Source organism: Pseudorasbora parva, chromosome 9, assembly GCF_024679245.1.
Source record: "Pseudorasbora parva isolate DD20220531a chromosome 9, ASM2467924v1, whole genome shotgun sequence".
Lineage (NCBI taxonomy): Eukaryota > Metazoa > Chordata > Actinopteri > Cypriniformes > Gobionidae > Pseudorasbora > Pseudorasbora parva.
In genome coordinates this window covers 40,532,435-40,551,148 of record NC_090180.1, presented here as the reverse complement: position 1 = coordinate 40,551,148, position 18,714 = coordinate 40,532,435, and the positions used below count along the sequence as shown (strand labels likewise).

General features: G+C 37.1%; 1 protein-coding gene across 2 annotated transcripts in view; it reads right to left on the bottom strand.

The window, feature by feature from the left end:
• Positions 1-732: 732 nt before the first annotated feature.
• camsap2b (calmodulin regulated spectrin-associated protein family, member 2b) overlaps positions 733-18,714 on the bottom strand; it is a 74,544-nt gene continuing 56,562 nt past the window's right edge. Inside the window, exons 6-19 of one of the 2 annotated variants that reach the window (XM_067452647.1) lie at positions 16,741-16,880; positions 13,701-13,791; positions 13,542-13,626; positions 13,438-13,463; positions 13,167-13,236; positions 12,832-13,080; positions 10,484-12,227; positions 9,094-9,230; positions 8,457-8,677; positions 7,259-7,355; positions 6,977-7,042; positions 4,444-4,556; positions 3,769-3,887; positions 733-2,259 (exon numbers count right to left, since the gene is read on the bottom strand). In XM_067452647.1, coding sequence (XP_067308748.1) covers positions 1,963-2,259; positions 3,769-3,887; positions 4,444-4,556; positions 6,977-7,042; positions 7,259-7,355; positions 8,457-8,677; positions 9,094-9,230; positions 10,484-12,227; positions 12,832-13,080; positions 13,167-13,236; positions 13,438-13,463; positions 13,542-13,626; positions 13,701-13,791; positions 16,741-16,880 — 3,455 coding nt within the window. In that variant the 3' untranslated portion in view covers positions 733-1,962. The remainder of the gene's footprint in view (positions 2,260-3,768; positions 3,888-4,443; positions 4,557-6,976; positions 7,043-7,258; positions 7,356-8,456; positions 8,678-9,093; positions 9,231-10,483; positions 12,228-12,831; positions 13,081-13,166; positions 13,237-13,437; positions 13,464-13,541; positions 13,627-13,700; positions 13,792-16,740; positions 16,881-18,714) is intronic. The other variant, XM_067452648.1, reaches the window with a different exon arrangement.

The following is an 18,714-nucleotide window of genomic DNA, read 5'->3' as shown; positions in this document are numbered from 1 at the left end:
AACTGACGACTCCAAAACATAGTTTGCTATTTTCTGTTTTTATTTATTATTGTTTTACTGTGTTCCATAATTTAATATATATTTCGCTACACGTGAAGTTTGACTCCTGAACGATTATTTTCTAAAGTAATCCGACTCCCTAATGAATCACTCGGTTCTTTTTAGACAATCAAAATGCATACAGTGTAGTCTGATTCTTGAACTTATGACTCGTATCAACCGGTTCTTTTTAGTGTATCAAACAAAGCCAGACGCTTTAAAAAAAAAACCGAGACACGTATCACTGTTGTTGAGTTTTTTAATTTTCATACATTTAATTAACTCTATTCTTCTCGGTAATTATTATAAATGATAAAGAATTTTAGTACGAGTCAATGTCTTTCTTTTTTTGGTTTATTGTAGGAAATATTTAAGGAGACTGTAGCCTAAAAGGCCATTTAAAATTCAGTGTAAACACCTTTGGGACAAATGTGTTATTGATTGCATTGTATTATCAATGTATTTATTATTGAATATATGTATTTATAATATTTGCACTGCATTACTTTTTCTCTCTACAGGTCCATCAATAACTATTATACTTAATTATTAATTAATTATACTTAATTATTTTACCAGAATGGTTAAATGTTTCTCAACTCCCTTCTATACCCACAATTACTCACAAAGTCATGAGTGACGTTATAATAAGTAGACAACAATATTGGGTCAAAAAAGGGTCAGCTAGGTCAATGTTTTGGATGTAAATCTGTATTTATGTTAAGATTAACATTCAAATACAAATAGACAAAGCATATGATAAACAAACACAGCGGACGTTGACTGGAAAAAGATTAGACAGCGTGTGGAAATGAACACTCTCAGAACAGCTTTCATCACCGACCCATACTGGCACCTGTTAAACATCATCTTTTTCATATGAAAAATATCAGTACTATTCAATGGCTTAAAAAATATGCTTAGTATGTAAAACTATATCTGTACAGCATCAATAAATTCAAACGATGATTTACTTCACTTAGTAAAAATAACAAATATCTTTCGATTCTTTTGCACCAGAAGACAAAATGTCTTACTAGACAACGACTTTCCAAAATATCCCAGCTCTTTAAAATGCACTTCATAATTAAAAATGAGTAACAACATCATTTAACAATAACACTCACCATCTCTTTTCAATATCTCATATATATCTGTTTCCTTTGTATAATTAATATGTATTTTTACACGTCTCAGTTAACTGATCTGTCTCTCTAAAATGTATGTTTCAAACATACATGGCACATAGATATTCTGGGCCGTGACACAAGTGATAGCAACATATCTAGGGATGTATAATTCTAAAGCTATAATGTTTTGGTCCTCAACTTTATCAGTTAAAGGCCCCATCATTACTTTTACATGACAGATATCGAGCAACACCAGTGTGTTCATTTTGAGTCCGGAGCGAACCACTCTTACTGTAGCTAATTTTACACAAGTTCCTCTGGAGTAGCAGATGTGCAACACGAATTATGGATCCTACCCAAAATAAAGACATTAAATAGAGCAAAAAAAGTTAGTTTCTGAGGTTCCAGTACATTAAATGCTTCTTCAACTGCATGACCTTCTGAAAAGTTAGTCTTCAAGTGTAGTATGTCCCTAATATTCTTGTACACCTGCATTTTTGCAAACACAGAATAAGCAAATTGTGTACGATGAAATGACTTCCTCATAAACTCAGTAACTGTGCGTTAAGCATTGCATAAAAGACACGACAAGACAAGCATAAGGCCACAAAATTGAAAGTTTGAAATAAAAACTGCGTAAAAGCGCATCCGTCAGTGCTGCAAAGACTGTAGAATAGAGGGTCTCGAATTCGCCACAAATGACCATCCAACAAAGCCTGCAAAAGTGTTTTCTTTACATTCAGGATGTGCATTATAATGTCCGATAGGCAGGAACTCTCAGTGAGCTGTGAACTTATTTGAAGAGTTTTTTGGGTGTGTTTTGTTTCTTGTTCTGCCAGAGGTGGCTGTAGATGGTGATGGCATCCACACTAGCTGACATGGTCTTGGCGGGGATTTTGCTGAACTGTTTCTTATCCGAGCTGTATTTGTAAAGGTTCTCGATCATTTTGGGCGTGATGGTCTTGGGCCCGATGCCAGCTAGCTTGCTGATCTCCTCCGCCTCTGGGTAATACGAGTACAGAGAGCGAAACTGGCAGCCAGAGTCTCGGAACAGAATAAGAAAGTTGTTGGCTTCGGTTTTCTCCATTTCCTGGGAGAAATAAAACAAATATTTACAAATGTGAAATGATTATTATTTCCCTTCAGGTTTTAAATGACAATCTACGCCTCTATACAAGTAAATCAAGAATTATTTAAAAACCACTCATGTAATCTCTTCATATGCTATGGATGCTTGTTTCCACCACAGAATAAAAGATTTTAAAAGATAATTGCGACTTTTTCATCTCACCATTGTGAGTTCACATCTCGCAATTCTGACAACTGCAAGTTTTAAAGTCAGAATTGTGAGATATAAACTTGCATTTGTGAGTTATATAGTCAGAACCGTGTGATATAGGCTTGGTTTCACAGACAGAGCTTAGATTAAGCCAGGATTATGCCTTAGTTCAATTAGGACATTTAAGTAGCTTTTATAAACAAGCCTTATATAAAAATATTACTGGTGTGGATCTAACATATTTTAAGGCAAGTTTCTTTCAGTTAAAACAGATCAAACATGCATTTAAGTCTGAGACCAACTTAAGCCTTGTCTGTGAAACTGGAGGATAAAGTCAGAATTGCGAGTTATAAAGTCAAATTCTAAAGAGGGAAAAAGACAGACTTTTGCAACTTGCAATTGCGACTTCATATCACGCAATTCTGAAAAAAAAGTCTGAATTGCAAGATGTAAAAAAAAAAAGTCTGAATTTTGAGATAAAAGTCCCAATTACCTTTTTTATTTTCTATTCTGTGGCTCAAACAAGCATCCTTAATATTCCACAGATCCCGAATAAATAAATAAAAAATCATGAAAAAAACGAACAAATAAATAAATATTAGAAAAACAATAAATAATTACATTTCTTATAAAGAATACATGTATAAAAAATAAATTTAATTAACAAATTAATTTACTACATCAATTAAACTGAAATACAATTGAACTCCTAAAAATATTACGCTTTTTAGATTAGCATTAAACTGCAAGCAGATCAAAACTAGCCTAGAAATCTAGACGCACCCTAGCGGCAGCAAATCTAATCTGCCCGCGAGTGTCGTCTAGCGACTCTCAATACCCTTCTGAGCTGTAATCGCTAAACTCTTGTCGGGCCAATCACATCGTGTAGAGTCGGTGGGCGGGGCCATAATGACGACGGCCGAGTTGCGTTTGCGTGCTTCTAATTAACACAGAAACTGGCGAACGGCGGTCTTTCGAATCAGCTTTGACCTCGACTCTGGAAGACTTGGAGTTAAGCTTTTCTCTGAGAAAAGAACAAAGAACGGCACTGAAGTCATTCTTAAAAAGGGAAGATGTGTTCGGAGTTTTTGCTGACCAGATACGGCGAATGTTTAATCTATCAACAAGCTCCGTTTCACCTTCGTTGCTCTGGTTGGTGTAGCGCTATCCTATCGCGTGCAGAGGGAGTTTGAGAGACAACCGTTTATCCCGCCCCTCGGATTGAGCCCTAATGGTGAGTTTCCAGGCCAAATACCTTGATGTGGGTCTGGCTTGTCAGGCTAGATCAAAACAGCTCTCTTGTAACATTTTTCCCCTCACCTCTAGGATTTTGTTCTTCTGTCCCTCATTGACGCGGCCGGCGAGGCAGCAGTGAGCCAGTGCGTTCTGGATGATGTATTTGTTTGATTTAGCACTGGGCTCCTTGTACAACTTTGGCCCTAGAGAGGAAGAGACATAAGAATACAAGGAAGCGATCAACATTTGTGTGCAGATTACTGTTGAGGGTAAAGGTTATGACATTTATCTGGGTCAGTACTATTATATATGTAATTCTATCCATTTTAAGTTCAGTGTATTCAGTTTAATGTAAATGGCCTATTACAGCATAAAATCTGTTTGTAGCTGATAAAATACTGTAAACACATTCTTTCTTCTACATCAATCAAAAATTTTAATATAATTATTCAATATTTTAAATCTTTTTTTTTTAGTTTTGGAGTTCATAAAAAAACAACTTACATTTAAATTATATGTAATGATAATTTATTTAATATATTTAATTTAATATCTAAATTAATACAATTTTATACTATCAATAACATACCCAATATTATAGTTTTTACTGTTTTTGTTTAAACAAATGCAAAAACATTACAACATTTTACTGACCACAAACAAGTCATACAAAGTGCAGGCATGCAAAATAACAAAAAAATCTGAAATAGTTTTGGAGTATAGAATGTGAGTGACACTGATGTCATGTCACCTGCCCACCTGTGTATTCTGTGTTAGATGCTGCAGATGATGTTGTTGACTCGAGCTCCCAGTTCTCCCCATTTCCACTTACTGATGGACACGGTGACAGAAAGCCCTCTGTGGACTCCGGCCTGAGAATGAACAAACATACACACTGCAAATAACTCTTTTATAAAGACTGAACAGGTGGGCCCTTATTGCTGCTGGAAAAGGACAAAATCAACTCATAAATTTGCCACTGCCCCAAAAAATGAGTGTAAGCATTAGGGATGTGTGCCATGACTAATTTCCATTACGTTTAAATGGAAATTTTGTTAGTTGACTAGTCTAAGAATCCTCAAGATGACAGTCAGTATAAGTTCAGTCTTCAGAAGCGATCCATTTGAAACAACCTACTTAATCTATGAATTAAAGGGACAGTTCACCCGGAAATTAAAATAACTCCTTCCTAGGAGAAAGAAAATTAAGCCTTCCTAGATTTATATGACATTCTTCTTTCAGACGAATACAATCATTATTATTAGTTATATTAGAAAATGTCCTGGTTCTTCCAAGCATTATAATGGCAGCCCAAAGAAAGAGCATCCATCCATTGTAAAAGTACTCCACATGACTCCAGGGGTTAATAAAGGCCAAATTCAAATTTATTTTTCTTATAAAAATGTCCATCGATTTGCTTCAGAAATCCTTTCTGGGCTTCAGATTTTTGGGCTCCCAATCACTGTCATTATAAAGCTTGGATTAGACAGGACATTTTTAATTTAGTTAATTATTTTTAATTACATTTTTAATTATTATTAGTAGAAAGAAGAATGTCAAATTCACATAAGATGGCTTGAGGTTGAGTAAACCATGGGGTAATTTTCCATTTTGGGTGAACTATCCCTTTAAAGAATTAAATCCAATACTGAATGCTGCTGAAAAATAGGTTTATATACATGAACTGTGCATTGTGATCCATATTACTTACCTTAAAAGGATAGTTCACCCTAAAATTAAAATTAAGTCTTCATTTACTCACCCTGGTTTTGTTCTAATGCCGAATGCTCTTCTTTCTTTTATGGACCAAAAAAAGTAGAATAAAAAAAAATGGCAGTGAATAGCGACCAACATCAAACTTTCTAAAAAAAGATGCAAAAGTATCACAGATAGGTCCGATGCGACACATGCCGTGTATTCCAAATGTTCTGGGGTTTGGTGAAAAACGAATCAAAATTAAATGTATTATTTATAGAAAATACCGAAAGAAATGGCCGTTGGTCTTCTGTGCATGGATACACAGCGTGCGCATTCATGAGATTCTATAAGGTATCGCCCCAGAAAAAGCACACAAATTGCGAGAAATCAAGATGAATAAAAATGCAACATGAAATAAAACCCATGAACCTTCATCTCTGAGGTGAATATAGCCGTTGTGTTCATCAAAACAAGACAAATTTATATCTGTCAACTGTCATTCTGACTGTCATCAGAGCTCCAGTCCAGTGATATTTGACTCAGATTCTTTTTTGGGAATTCTAGGCGTTGTATTTTATGTTGCGTCTTTAATAATCTTGATTTCTCACAACTTGTGTGTGTAGCCGTGCAACTGTGCAGAGAAGACCAACAGTCAAGGTCCATAACGGTCCATAAAAGAAAGAACGGCATACAGCATTAGACCAACACCAGGGTGAGTACATTATTTTCATTTTAGGATGAACTATACCTTTAAGTGTTCACCTAACGTTAACCATAGACATATTTATTACAGATCAACTGAATCAATAGGCAGTGAAGAACCAATAAGCACAAACTCGATATTATAAATGGAATTCCTCAAATAAAACTTTAGTATTTATTAGCAGCAGCAGTATTAGGTTGACTAGTCACACACATCCCTAGTAAGCATATATCTACACACTGATGCCGAGAAGCTGAAGGCTGAAAAAAATAAAAATAAAAAAACTCACAGAGCAAAGCATGGATGCGGCAGACATAGGTTACCCATAGCACCATATTCTAACCAGGAGCAAGTTTCCAACGATAAGTAAAGCCCAAAGTGAAAGCAAAAATGCTGCACGACTTGCCATAGAAGTCATAGTCAATCAGAACATAGATATGTGATGTTTTTATACAATGATGTTGCACGTTTCTGTAGCCCAGAGATGTCAACTAGAATTTATGAATTCATGTTGCTTGTCATTTTTTCTCTCGTGGCTGGTTTGGACAGAAACTAACGTGGAATTAACAGTTTCACTTGTTGCTTTGTCACATTGCACCTGGTTAACACACACTGCTACAGTCTCATAAACAACTGCTTAAAATATGAGCCATGAGAATCACAAGAAAAAACGTAAACTAATAATGTCATGTTGTAAGCTGTACCATTGATCCTTTTATAACACGATTCAATGATGATAATTATATAACAGTTTATCATGTTCCTCCAATATGCCGATGAACAGTGAACTGATCTGTCCAAGCGAATGAGTTTGTTCAGCACCCAGCCTGAACCGACAGCCGTCAGCACTGTGAGGGAATGACATGGGTGTGATGCTGTCTGCAAACTGACCTTCCCTTTCTCCCTTTAGAGGAGCTCAGAAAGAAACACAGATTGCCAGGAGACAGTCTGCTGCCTCTGAGCAACCAGCACAGAGAAAAGACAGAGATACCAAAGACAGAGGGAGGACAGAAGGTTATGAACACGACTGGTCTCACAGCAACAGAGATGTGTGTCAGTGTTGATTAACGCAAGAGCGTGCCATTTGTAATCACGGCAATAAATGTAAGTATTTTCTCTGCTTTTTAATGATCGTTTACAGGGAAGGTAAAAGTGAATTGGACATGGTCTCACCTTGATATCCTCTTATCTGATTGGACGCTCTCATTGTCTGCCAAGTTAAGGGAGGCAAGCGATAAGCTGGACACAGAATATCCACGAGGCCGTGACCCTAAACACACAAATACACATATTTGCACATGCATACACACAATTTGCATACATTTTCTTTTAGAAGCAGTTTCACAAACTCTCTGGATTAGATTCAAATTAAATGTAGAATTGTAATGTTATTAATTTAAAATCTTAATATTTTATTACAAAATAAAAAAATATAGGTATATTATTAATGATTAATATTATTAAAAATATGAAATAAATATAATTCATATTGTTATAGAAATACATACTTTATAAAATATATATTAATACTATTATATTAATATTAATATAATGAATAATTGTTATATTATTAAAATATAATTATGTTATTAAATAATGAAGAATATAGACATATTATAATTAATAAAATCTAATATATAAAATCTAATAATATAAAATCTAATATATAATATATATATAATTAAAATATAATTATATTATTAAATATAAAATCTATTATTATATTATGTATGGCACTTTTTAATATTAATATTTTATAAAAAATTGCAAATATTCATATAATATGAATATTCCTAATAGTATATAATGTTTTTAAATTTTAATATTATTTAAAAAATAAATCCCAGTTTAATAAATATTTTAATACAAAATAAAAATATAGGTATATATTTTTTAATGATTAATATTATTTAAAAACAAAATAATTAGAATTGTTTTTTTTAAATATAATTAAAATATAAATACTTTATAAAAACTTTATTAATTATTAATAAAAAATAGTTCATATAATACATTTTAATATTATCAAAATATACATATTTTATTAATTAATTAAGAATCTAGATATATTAATAATGATTAATATTATGAAATAAATATAATTAATCATTTTATATATTATTAAACATATAAATATTTTATCAAAATAAAAAATATAGACAATATTAATATTATTAATATAATTAGAATTATAAAAATTATTTTAATATTATTAAAATAATATATCACTGTTTAATAAGCAGAGACAATAAGCTAGCCATTTGTAGATTCAAATCTATATAAAAGTGTAACTGCTGTGTCTGTAAAATAAAAAAAACCTCTTTGATCAGCCTGGCACAGCAACACTGACAACCTGGATGTCCCATCGTACCTGTGGCTGTCCGTGCTGGAGGTTTTGGAGACTCCATGATGTCTCTGTGCATAGATTTGGGGCGTGGCTTCTTTTGCTTGACACTAGGGGTGCGGGGCTTAATGACACTGGCCATGTCATCCATCAGTTTCAGCTGCTTTTTCCTCATATATTCATTTCTTATAAACTCCCGTCTTGCCTTCTCCTCCTCCTTCTTCACAAGATCCTCCTCCGCTTTCATTCTGATCAAGGAAGCAGAGAATTCATGCATTTTAAGCAAGTTTACAAGTAAAATGACTTTAAAAAACATTTAAGATTCATTTAAATACAAAAGCAAAACAGGTGAATGTTGCTAGTTTTAGTTTAAAAAAAATACATATGTAAATATTACATTTTATTACTAAGTATTGTTATATAAATGAAAATAATTAGTAACTCTGCTTTTAAATTTGTATGCCTTGTAATGCCATTTTAGCAAAATAAATAGTTATATATTGAATACTGGTTGTTGAACACATTAGGACATCATATTTTGAACAGCTGTAGTGTTTATTGATTTCTGTAAACCTGACATGTTGAATTAGTTGTGCTATCTGTGATTATTTTGTTTTCTGTGATCATGTCATTTTCCGTTATTTTGTTGTGGTGTTTTTCATACCGTGCTGCTTCTTTCTTCTGTTCTATCTCAGCCTCCTGTTGCTGTTTCTTCATCTGCATCTCTTTCTCCCTCCGCAGCCTTTTCTCCATCAGAGCTGCTTTCTTCTGTGCAATATCCTCCTCTCCCTTCAGGTCGTCCTGAGTCACAGCAACACAAACAAACAATTATTCAATCTGACACAGAAGCTCGTGCGCAGCTGGCTGTATGAAACAATGTCTCTCACAAATTGAAGTATCACAAACTAATTTCGGGAGAAGCACGCGCAAACAATTAAATCTAATTAAACAGGTGGAGCAGGCTCAGATAATTAACCCAATTGGAACACAAGAGGAGCACATTAAACTAATCAGTTAATCAATGATAGGAGGTGTATATAGACAGCCGATTTACCTTCCTGTCATTGACAGTTTCTCAGCATCCCACCACCACCCCTTCTCCGCACTTACTTAAATCAACTGCTATAAATATCAAAACAAATCACAAATTGCAATCTAGTTCTCGGAAATATATATTATATATATATATATATATATATATATAGGGCTCGGATATATATATATATATATATATATATATATATGCACCAATCAGGCATAATATTATGACCACCTTCCTAATATTGTGTTGGTCCCCCTTTTGCTGCTAAAAAAGCCCTGACCCATCAGAACATTGCTCAAAGCATCACACTGCCTCTGCTGGCTTGCCTTAAAAATAATGTTTTTACTCGTGGAAAGCTCACTACTAAGTCCAGTCATGAAATATGTGTCATTTGCTGTCTCCTTGTGGAAAGGTGAAATAGGCTCCTCTTCTCTTTCTTACTCATCTTTCTGTTCTTGAAAAAGCCTAATACTGAACTGCGTGCATCCGCCATTGTCGCCGCATGTTAATGAACTCTTATGCGTCAAGAAAATGATAGCGTAGGCAACCCTAAACACTTAATAAACCAATACATTTGAAAACAGCCGTTGCATTTTCCCACGCAACATAGCAATTCTACCACATCATCTATCAATCAGAGTAACAAATCAAATATTCCTTGATTTTTTTATTTTAAGCAATCAGGAATCTGGGAGGGCTGGACATGTAAATGTACCAAATTTGTATCGAAACATGACTCCAAAACTGAGATACACACAGAACCATGACTTCTGTGTATGGTTACATCCCTAACATGCACAGTACATTTTTTCTAGCAGCACATATAAAGTACTCTCAGCTTGAACGCTATCAAATGGAGTGTACTTTGAAATGTTAAAGGTTTGGCAGTCAAATATGCTAAGCATTTGGACCAAAAACGAACGGATACTTTGACCTTCAGTTATTTAGGCAGCTTTTCTCTATATGTGTGTGCTTTCTGCTCTTCACACTTTTAATTTAAATATCTTCTCACCTTGTAGAAGAAGCCACAGCACATCTTCTGGTCTAGACTCGATGCTGCTCCAGTCTCTGTTTCTCTATTGCTCTCCAGGTCATGCCCATCTAGAGGCTTCAGAATAGATAGAGGAACCTCAATCAGATTCTTCCTCTCTTGTGACTCTTCTTCATTTGTTTTCCCACTTGCTGTTTCCGTCGAACGGTCCATTGTTGGCTGAGACAAAACCTCAGATGTTGGCGCATTCATGGTTCTATCATGTTTTGCTTCTTCCTGCTTTGCAGCTGCTTTTTGTGCGTCCTCACTTGAAGGTCCCTCGTCATGTCCCAAATAAGCAAATGAGCTGGTCTGCATCTGGCTGGGCAAGAAACGTCTAAGTCGAGGCAGGCTGTCCACCGACTGCTGCGTGTTGAGCATGCGGCTGAAGGGCGTGACCTTCAGGTCGTTGGGCCTTGGCGTTCGTGGCGTCCTTGCATGGAAGGATGCAGACTTCCTTTTGATCGTAGAGGGTGAACGGTGCGATGTACGTGGCGAGCCAGCGGATGACAAAATGGGGGAGAGCGACCCCACCGAACCTCTGCCCACGACACTGCTGCTGCGCAACTCACGCAGCTGTTTGCGTGGCATCGGGTCCGGAGGCGGAATCACCCAACTCTGGTGATCGCGCATCTGCATGATGCGTTCCTGCTGCTGTGCCAAACGCTGCATCTCCGACTGTAGGAAGCTCAGAGACGTGTTCAGCCGTTCGATGGATTGCGTGTACTCCGCCAAGTCCACCTCAACGGCTGCTTCCTCCAGGGGTGATTTCGGCGGTGCACCGTCTGGTCGACATCTCTCAAGTCTGGAATTGGAGTCATTCAAATTCAAGGGCGATTTTAGGGGTTGTGGGTCACTGATCTCTTTTTCCTGACCATCTGGGCCTTTAGTGTCACCCCCTAGTGGCGACACAACTCCTTTACGCCTAACCACATTGAGGAAGGCAGTCCTGCCCATGCGCTGCCTGTGACGTGTGAAAGCTTCTTCAACTTTCTTCTTCTGTGCCTCGATGGCTCTGCGTTTCTCTTCCAGCTTCATCTTCAACTGCACCATCTCCGACGCCAACAGCTGCGAGGGATCACGAGGGGAGGTGATGCGAGCAGGGCTGCGCGCGTCAGGGGTAATCGAGCGAAGCGTCCCTGTGGCTCCAGGGGTTGTGACATTTAGCTCGCCACTGTCAGGCGTGTTACCGCCGCTACCACTGCTGCGGCCATCGCCGTGGTTCAGTTTGCGAAATTTCTGTTCGGCGAAGCTGGTCATGCGAACCGCTGAACCCAACGAAGAGGCCATGCTGGTGGCCAGGGAACGCGTTCCCAAAAGGTTTGGACAGGGGCTGCCGGCCGCCTCCGGAAGTGGGCAGGAACGAGCCTCATGGTCCGGGTCCATGTCCGAGTAGTCCTTCAGGGACGAATCCTCATCCTGTCCATCCTGGATGTCCTCTGTACGTACATGGATTCCAGTGTCCATGTCAGTAGAGGTGGAATTTAGATCAACGTCGTCTGCTCTGACCTTGGAAAGAGAGTCCTCGGAATTGTTCGAGTCAGTGCCAGAGTTTTGGGAGGATGGGTTGTGCAGGAAAAATGCGCTGTCCCCAGATGGGGGCTGCACGCTGCTGTGGGGTTGTTCAGAGTCATGGATGATCTTCAGGGCTTCTTCTATACTAGGAGTGTTGGGCTGAGGGTCATACGAAGGGCTGAGGTTATCTGCTGACACACCATTTGTGTACCTGAAACATGGAATATTCTTTTAATTATAGTGAAATCTCAAGATTTAGGTCACTTCAAAATAAAACAGCTTGACACTGAACATAATAAAACTAAAATTAATTTCACATGCTTACTGTTGACTATTTAAATTTAACAATCCTTTTTAATGATAAATATTATTAAAGGAATAGACAAGTGAAAAATATTAATGGTTAATTGGAAATTTTGTCACAATTTCTCTCCCTTATGACTTGCTTTCTTCTTAGAAGCACACAGGTAGAAGTTGAATAGATTTTTTTTTAGAAAAAACATGAAATTACAAGAAAAGGTCAGATCCAAAAATGACAAAAAGGCACTATTTCAGTAGTTCAAATGACATAACACAATATAATTCATGTCTTCTGAAGACTTGTGAGGAAAAAAATGAAATATAAACCTTTATTCAATAGAAATGTTGCCCTTCATCATACAGTAGATCTCATTTGAACTTCAGGGATATATCCATCCCTGTTCACTTCACAAATTAAAAGTCATAAGGGTAAAATAACATCAGGGTGAGTAAATGATGACAAAATGAGGGCAAAAATAAAAGCAAAAAAAACATTATAAGAATAAAAGACGTACCCAGTGTACGTATCCAGACGAGGTCTACTGATTTGTCTGTTGTATTTCTCATCATCCTCCTCGTGTATTTTGCTGTTGGCGTCCCCGTTAACGGGCTGGAACGAAAGGTTCCTCCGCATTCCTCTGGCTGCATGGTGGACTTTAAAACACAAACCTTCTGTGCTTGCCGATCGGCTCAGTCCACGTCTTGAAGATGGACTCGTGCAGTCATCAAGTGGAATCTCAAATGATATCCCATGAGCTGAAGACCTGAAGTGAGGACAAAGATTTATATTTCTGGAGCATGTAAAGTTTAAGACAGTGAAAGGGATAGAGAGTTACTAAAGGGCACAGACCGTTTCTCTTTTGGCCATGTCCCCACACATCCCTCCACATATGACATGGGTGATGACTGCCTGATAACTGCTGTGAAAGAAAGAAATACCTATTTACTTTCTTGCAACAGCAAGTAAATCTAAATTTATTCCATGCATTCAAGCTATAAATTGTATCAGTATGAGTGTTCCTTTTTACCAGTTGAGTTACAGGATACACATAAAACTAAAGAGGGAAGCAAAATCTCTTTTTAGTTTTTTAAAAGAATGACTCAAAGTTTAAAATTCTTACCTGAGTTGTCATTTTTAAGTTGTGACCTATAGGACAAAATTGTTTGAAATATAAATTCTTGCATGAAATCATGATAAATTAAACCTTGCACTGTAAAGACAAACCTAGACTGCTCTGGACTGCCTGGTCTGTGGATCCGGTTTTGTTTGGTTATGGGAGCCAGATTATTGGTCTGGGACGGGTCAGAAGCTACGAAAGAAAATAGTATTAACCAAACGTACAGCATAAACACCAAACATAACACACGATGAGATTGACCTTACCTTTGGTATTGAATGTGCGGGGCTGAACAAATGATGGTTTCACAACTTCACACCACCAGAATAGCTCTGCCATAAACACAAGGTAGTTACTCTGAAACACACAGACAGATATTAATATTAATTAGGAGGGGGAAAAAACAGACCAATGACAGAGGAGAAATTAAGAGACTTGTGTGTGTGTGTGTGTGTGTGTGTGTGTGTGTGTGTGTGTGTGTGTGTGTGTGTGTGTGTGTGTGTGTGTGTGTGAGCCTGTTTATGTGGTTTATGAGGACACAAATTTGTATAACTACATGGGTATTACACTGGTATTACTCTATAAATGTGGTTTATGAGGACATATCAAATGTCCTCATAATTCAAATGGCCTTAAAAACATACTAAATTATGTTTTTTGAGGAAGTAAAGGAAGTGTGTGTGTGTGTGTGTGTGTGTGTGTGTGTGTGTGTGTGTGCGTGTGTGTGTGTGTGTGTGTGTGTGTGTGTGTGTATGTGTGTGTCTGCGCCCAGTGGAGACTTGAAACGGAATGCACATAGACTCAAAGGGTCTCGAGTAAAAGTGGGGACCTAAATTGAGGTCTTATCATACAGAATGAGTTTTTTGAAAATATAAACATGCAAAAAGTGTTCTGCTATGGTAGGTTTAGGGATAGGGTTAGTGTAAGGGGATATAATGTACAGATACAGTTTGTACAGTATAAAAACCATTATGTCTATGGAGAGTCCCAACAAAGATAGTGAACCAGGTGTGTGTGTGTGTGAGTGTGTGTGTGTGTGTGTGTGTGTGTGTGTGTGTGTGTGTGTGTTGTCCTGCTCATGTTATGTTAATGTATAACCACAAGGTGTCAGAGTTCTCCTTTAGATAGTGAGGTGAGGAGAGATTGAGCCTTTAAAGACCTTTACTAACTTCATGGATAGTGTATTCAGAATGAATACTAGTAAACTATCATAATGTTTACAGTAATATATGCAATAGATAATATCTACCATTTCAAAAATGTAAAAATTGAATAGATTCAAATATTACATTGCATATTAAGTTCAACAAATGGCACCCAGCTATTATATCAGGAAAAAAACCTTAAATCCAGGATTGTGTGAATATGATTTTTTATATGATCTTTCAGAGTGTAATGTGTTGATGTATTTATCTGACATCAACACATTCTGTTGTAATCCTGTTGTGACCCTCTGTATAAAATACACGTAGTGTATATCCTAATATAGTGTATTTATTGAAAGAAACAGCACAGCAGCCATGAGACGTTTCTCATTCAGTGCATTAAATGGTGTTCTGACCCGACAAAAGGAACCAGGGCTGCCTGACACAAACAGAACAGACCCAGCTCTCTCTACAGATTTATTCAGTCCTGACATCTTTATTTAACCACAGTTAGGGGCTGTTAGCCTCATGAAAAAGGCCTCATTTAGTGCAATCACAACATTTAAGGCCTAAATGACCAAAAAAATCAGATATACTTTTGTTTTATTGGTGACCATGTGATTGACTGAAAAAGCCTACAAGCATTTTAACCTGGTTTACATAATCGACCACAGACTCATCTGACATAACAGAAAATCCACGGCTGAAGGTTTGGAAAATGTAAAACATTATGCTCAAAAAATATTACTTGCTGGTGTTATAATGGTGGTTGTGTGAGGTAGCGGCTACACATGGAGTCTGTTTATCTAGACAAACTGCTTCACTAACATAACTGTCTGAGGTGATCCACATGGCAGCTCTCCCACACACACACACACACACACACACACACACACACACACACACACACACACACACACACAAACTATGACTCAGTCATTCCAAACGGTCAGATTTAAAACATGCACTGGTCGTTTTTCCCCTCCTGCATCAGCCCTGCTGAAATTCCCTGCAGGCTAATACTCTAGTGATCACTCATTCATGGTCTTACACTAAAAAAGGATATTTAGTGGAAAATCACCACAGAAAGAGCCCAGAATTCGTATCCTAGAAACCATACAAAGTTTGCAAACGGGAAACACACATCCTACTCATTGTGATGAAACAATCTGAGAAAACTTCAGACACTAAATCATACCAGGAAAAACAAGCCACAGCCTTTTCCACTGGTTTGTCAGCTTACATATTATTACGGTGGTATAAAATTTTCACAATTTATGAAGAAAATGAAAGCGGTGCTTGTCATGGGGGCGGCAGTGGCTCAGTGGTTCATGTAGGTTGTCTATAAACCAGAAGGTTGGTGGTTCAATCCCCGGTTCCACCTGACCAAGTGTCGAAGTGTCCATGAGCAAGACACCTAACCCCAGCTGCTCCCGACGAGCTGATGGCGCCTTACATGGCTGACATCGCCGTCGGTGTATGAATGGGTGAATGTGAGGCAAAAATGTAAAGCGCTTTGGATAAAAGCGCTATATATATGCAGTCCATTTTTTTTCCATTTTCATGCAACACTCAACATCATGCTTTAAAGGGATAGTTCACCCAAAATAATTTACTTATCCTCATGTTGCTCCAAACCTGTATGACTTTCTTTCTTCTGAGGAACACAAAACAAGATATTTTGAAGACTGTCAGTAACCAAACAGTTTTGGTGACCACTGACTTCCATCGTATGCACAATGGACAAAAAAGCAACACTGAGACATTCCCCAAAATATCTTTGTTTCACAGAAGAAAGTCATACAAGTTTGTAATGAAAAGAATTTTCATTTTGAGTGAACTATCCCTTTAAGACAGCACAGATCTCCTCAATAAGCCACACAATTTGAGGTTCACATCCGTAGAATAAACAGTTCCAGACAAGAAGTTTAATATTTAGAGTTAGGGGTTTGTTGAAATCCATAACATGTTAAATAGTAATAGTGATGTAACACTAAAATGTGCAAAAATAAATGCAAGAGATGTAAAAAATCAGCACAGCACAGCATAAAAACATGTCAAGATGATCTGTCGATTTAAATAAATCTATCAATCAATCTTTCAGTAAAATGCTATCAGTAAAGAGCAGTGAAGAAGTGCTAAATGTGAATGTCAGGCTTACCTTGATGGTGCTGGAGGCATACAGCATATCCTCCAGGGTAAAGTGACAGCAGTTGCTGAGGTTTTCCCTGCAGAACTCCTGGATCAGCTGGAGATTGTACAGACTGTCAGCCAATGACATTGTTTCTTTGATACAGATGTCTGGATGGGGAGGGAACAAACCACATAACAGCCAATGAGGTTATGACTTAATCTGAGGGGGCGGAGACAGAAAAAGGGTAAAAGCCAATGGAGTCTTTGAGGGCGGGAACAGAATGTGTGATGTGATGAACAGAATCTTCAGTCACGGGGTGGGGATGTGTTTATGTTTGAATAACTGCTCCTCTGTTCTCTCTCTCTCAAACTTCCATTCACGCACTCCTACTCGCTCTGTTTATTCCTTTCACTCATTTCTACTTCCACCCTCATATAGCCTTGTTTGTATCAAGAAATTAACACTTTTATTCAGCAAGTATGCATTAAATTGATCAAAAGTGACAGAAAAGATTTGAACTATTTTAACTGTCAATTCATCAAAGAATGTGTGTGTATGTGTGTGTGTGTGTGTGGGGGGGGATCACAGTTTTCACTAAAATATAATCAGCACAACTGTTTTCAACATTGATAAGAAATATTTATTGAGCACCAAATCAACATATTAAAATGATTACTAAGGGAACATATGGTTTTTTATTGTAATTATTTTTCACAATATCGCAATATTAGTTGCACTATATTTCTGATCAAATACTGAAAATGCAACCTTGGTGGGCATTAGATTTTTTTAAACACCTTAAAAATGATCCCAAACAGCGTCAAGAGAGTTTTGTAGAACAACTTTCTATTTTCTATTAAACAAAGTTTACAATCAAAGAAATGCTGCCATTTTATTGATGTCACTTTTAAAGAGAGACGGAGACTGTGTCCTTCACCTGACCCTGAATATTTAAATGTTGTTATGCTCCTGACATGAGGGACTTCAGAGAGAGTTTAGTGGATAATGTAGTTTTCCTGATGCTGTTTGTGTGTGAACGTCTGTTATCTACAGTGCCAGAGTATTTTGTTGAGGGTTTATCTGCACAGGCCTCTTTTGGAGGGTTTATACACAGCTACACCTCTCAATGAAACAAAAAATGAACACACTCTTTCTGTCTAAAATATTGTAGTCTTATAGGCCACTTCCCAGGACAACACAAGAAACTTTAGCAGTCTCAGTCGAAGATTACAAAATCACTACTAATAGTGCAGTTTAATTTCAGATGTGTCTAGCAGTTAAAAAACATACTATGACACAATAAGCCCTATCATACAACCGGCGTAATGTGGCGCCGGACGATATTTTCATCTAGCGTCACGTTTTTAAATAGTAAAATGCACTCGCGCCTATATGTTCATCCATGTGAACTGGTCTGAAAACGAGGTGTGTTCAGGCGCATTGTTGGCGTGTTGTTATTTTGAGGCAACTGAAAACGACTGCGCCATTGACCAACAAAAACCAGGTCTAAAGTCAATAGTGAAGTATTTTTTGTTATTTAAATTGCGCGTTAGTAATATGCACCTATAGGCGGGTGCACAACACGTGTACACTCTGCTTATTACACACATAGGGACGCACAGCAGCACACAAACAATTCAAATATTAAAAATAAAAGTATAAAAATATAAAGTAAATAAAAATATTAAAAATACAATGTAAAAGATTATTATTGTGTACATAAAGATAAAAATGTCTACATGTCATAATGGATAGTCATTGCATGTATCAGAATGACCTATTTGCAGTAATGAGAAATTAAATTGGCTACTTATTTAACAAATTGTTGCAGTACTATGACTATGGTATTTAAACTGACTCATCAGGTTGAGGATGTCTATATTCCGCCATGTACATAGCAACTCCGCCATGCCGCTAACACAACTGGCTTTTAAAGGGAATGGGAGAAAAGACCCAAAACACAGCCATGACTCATTAAAGCCCCTTTCACACTGTGATTCC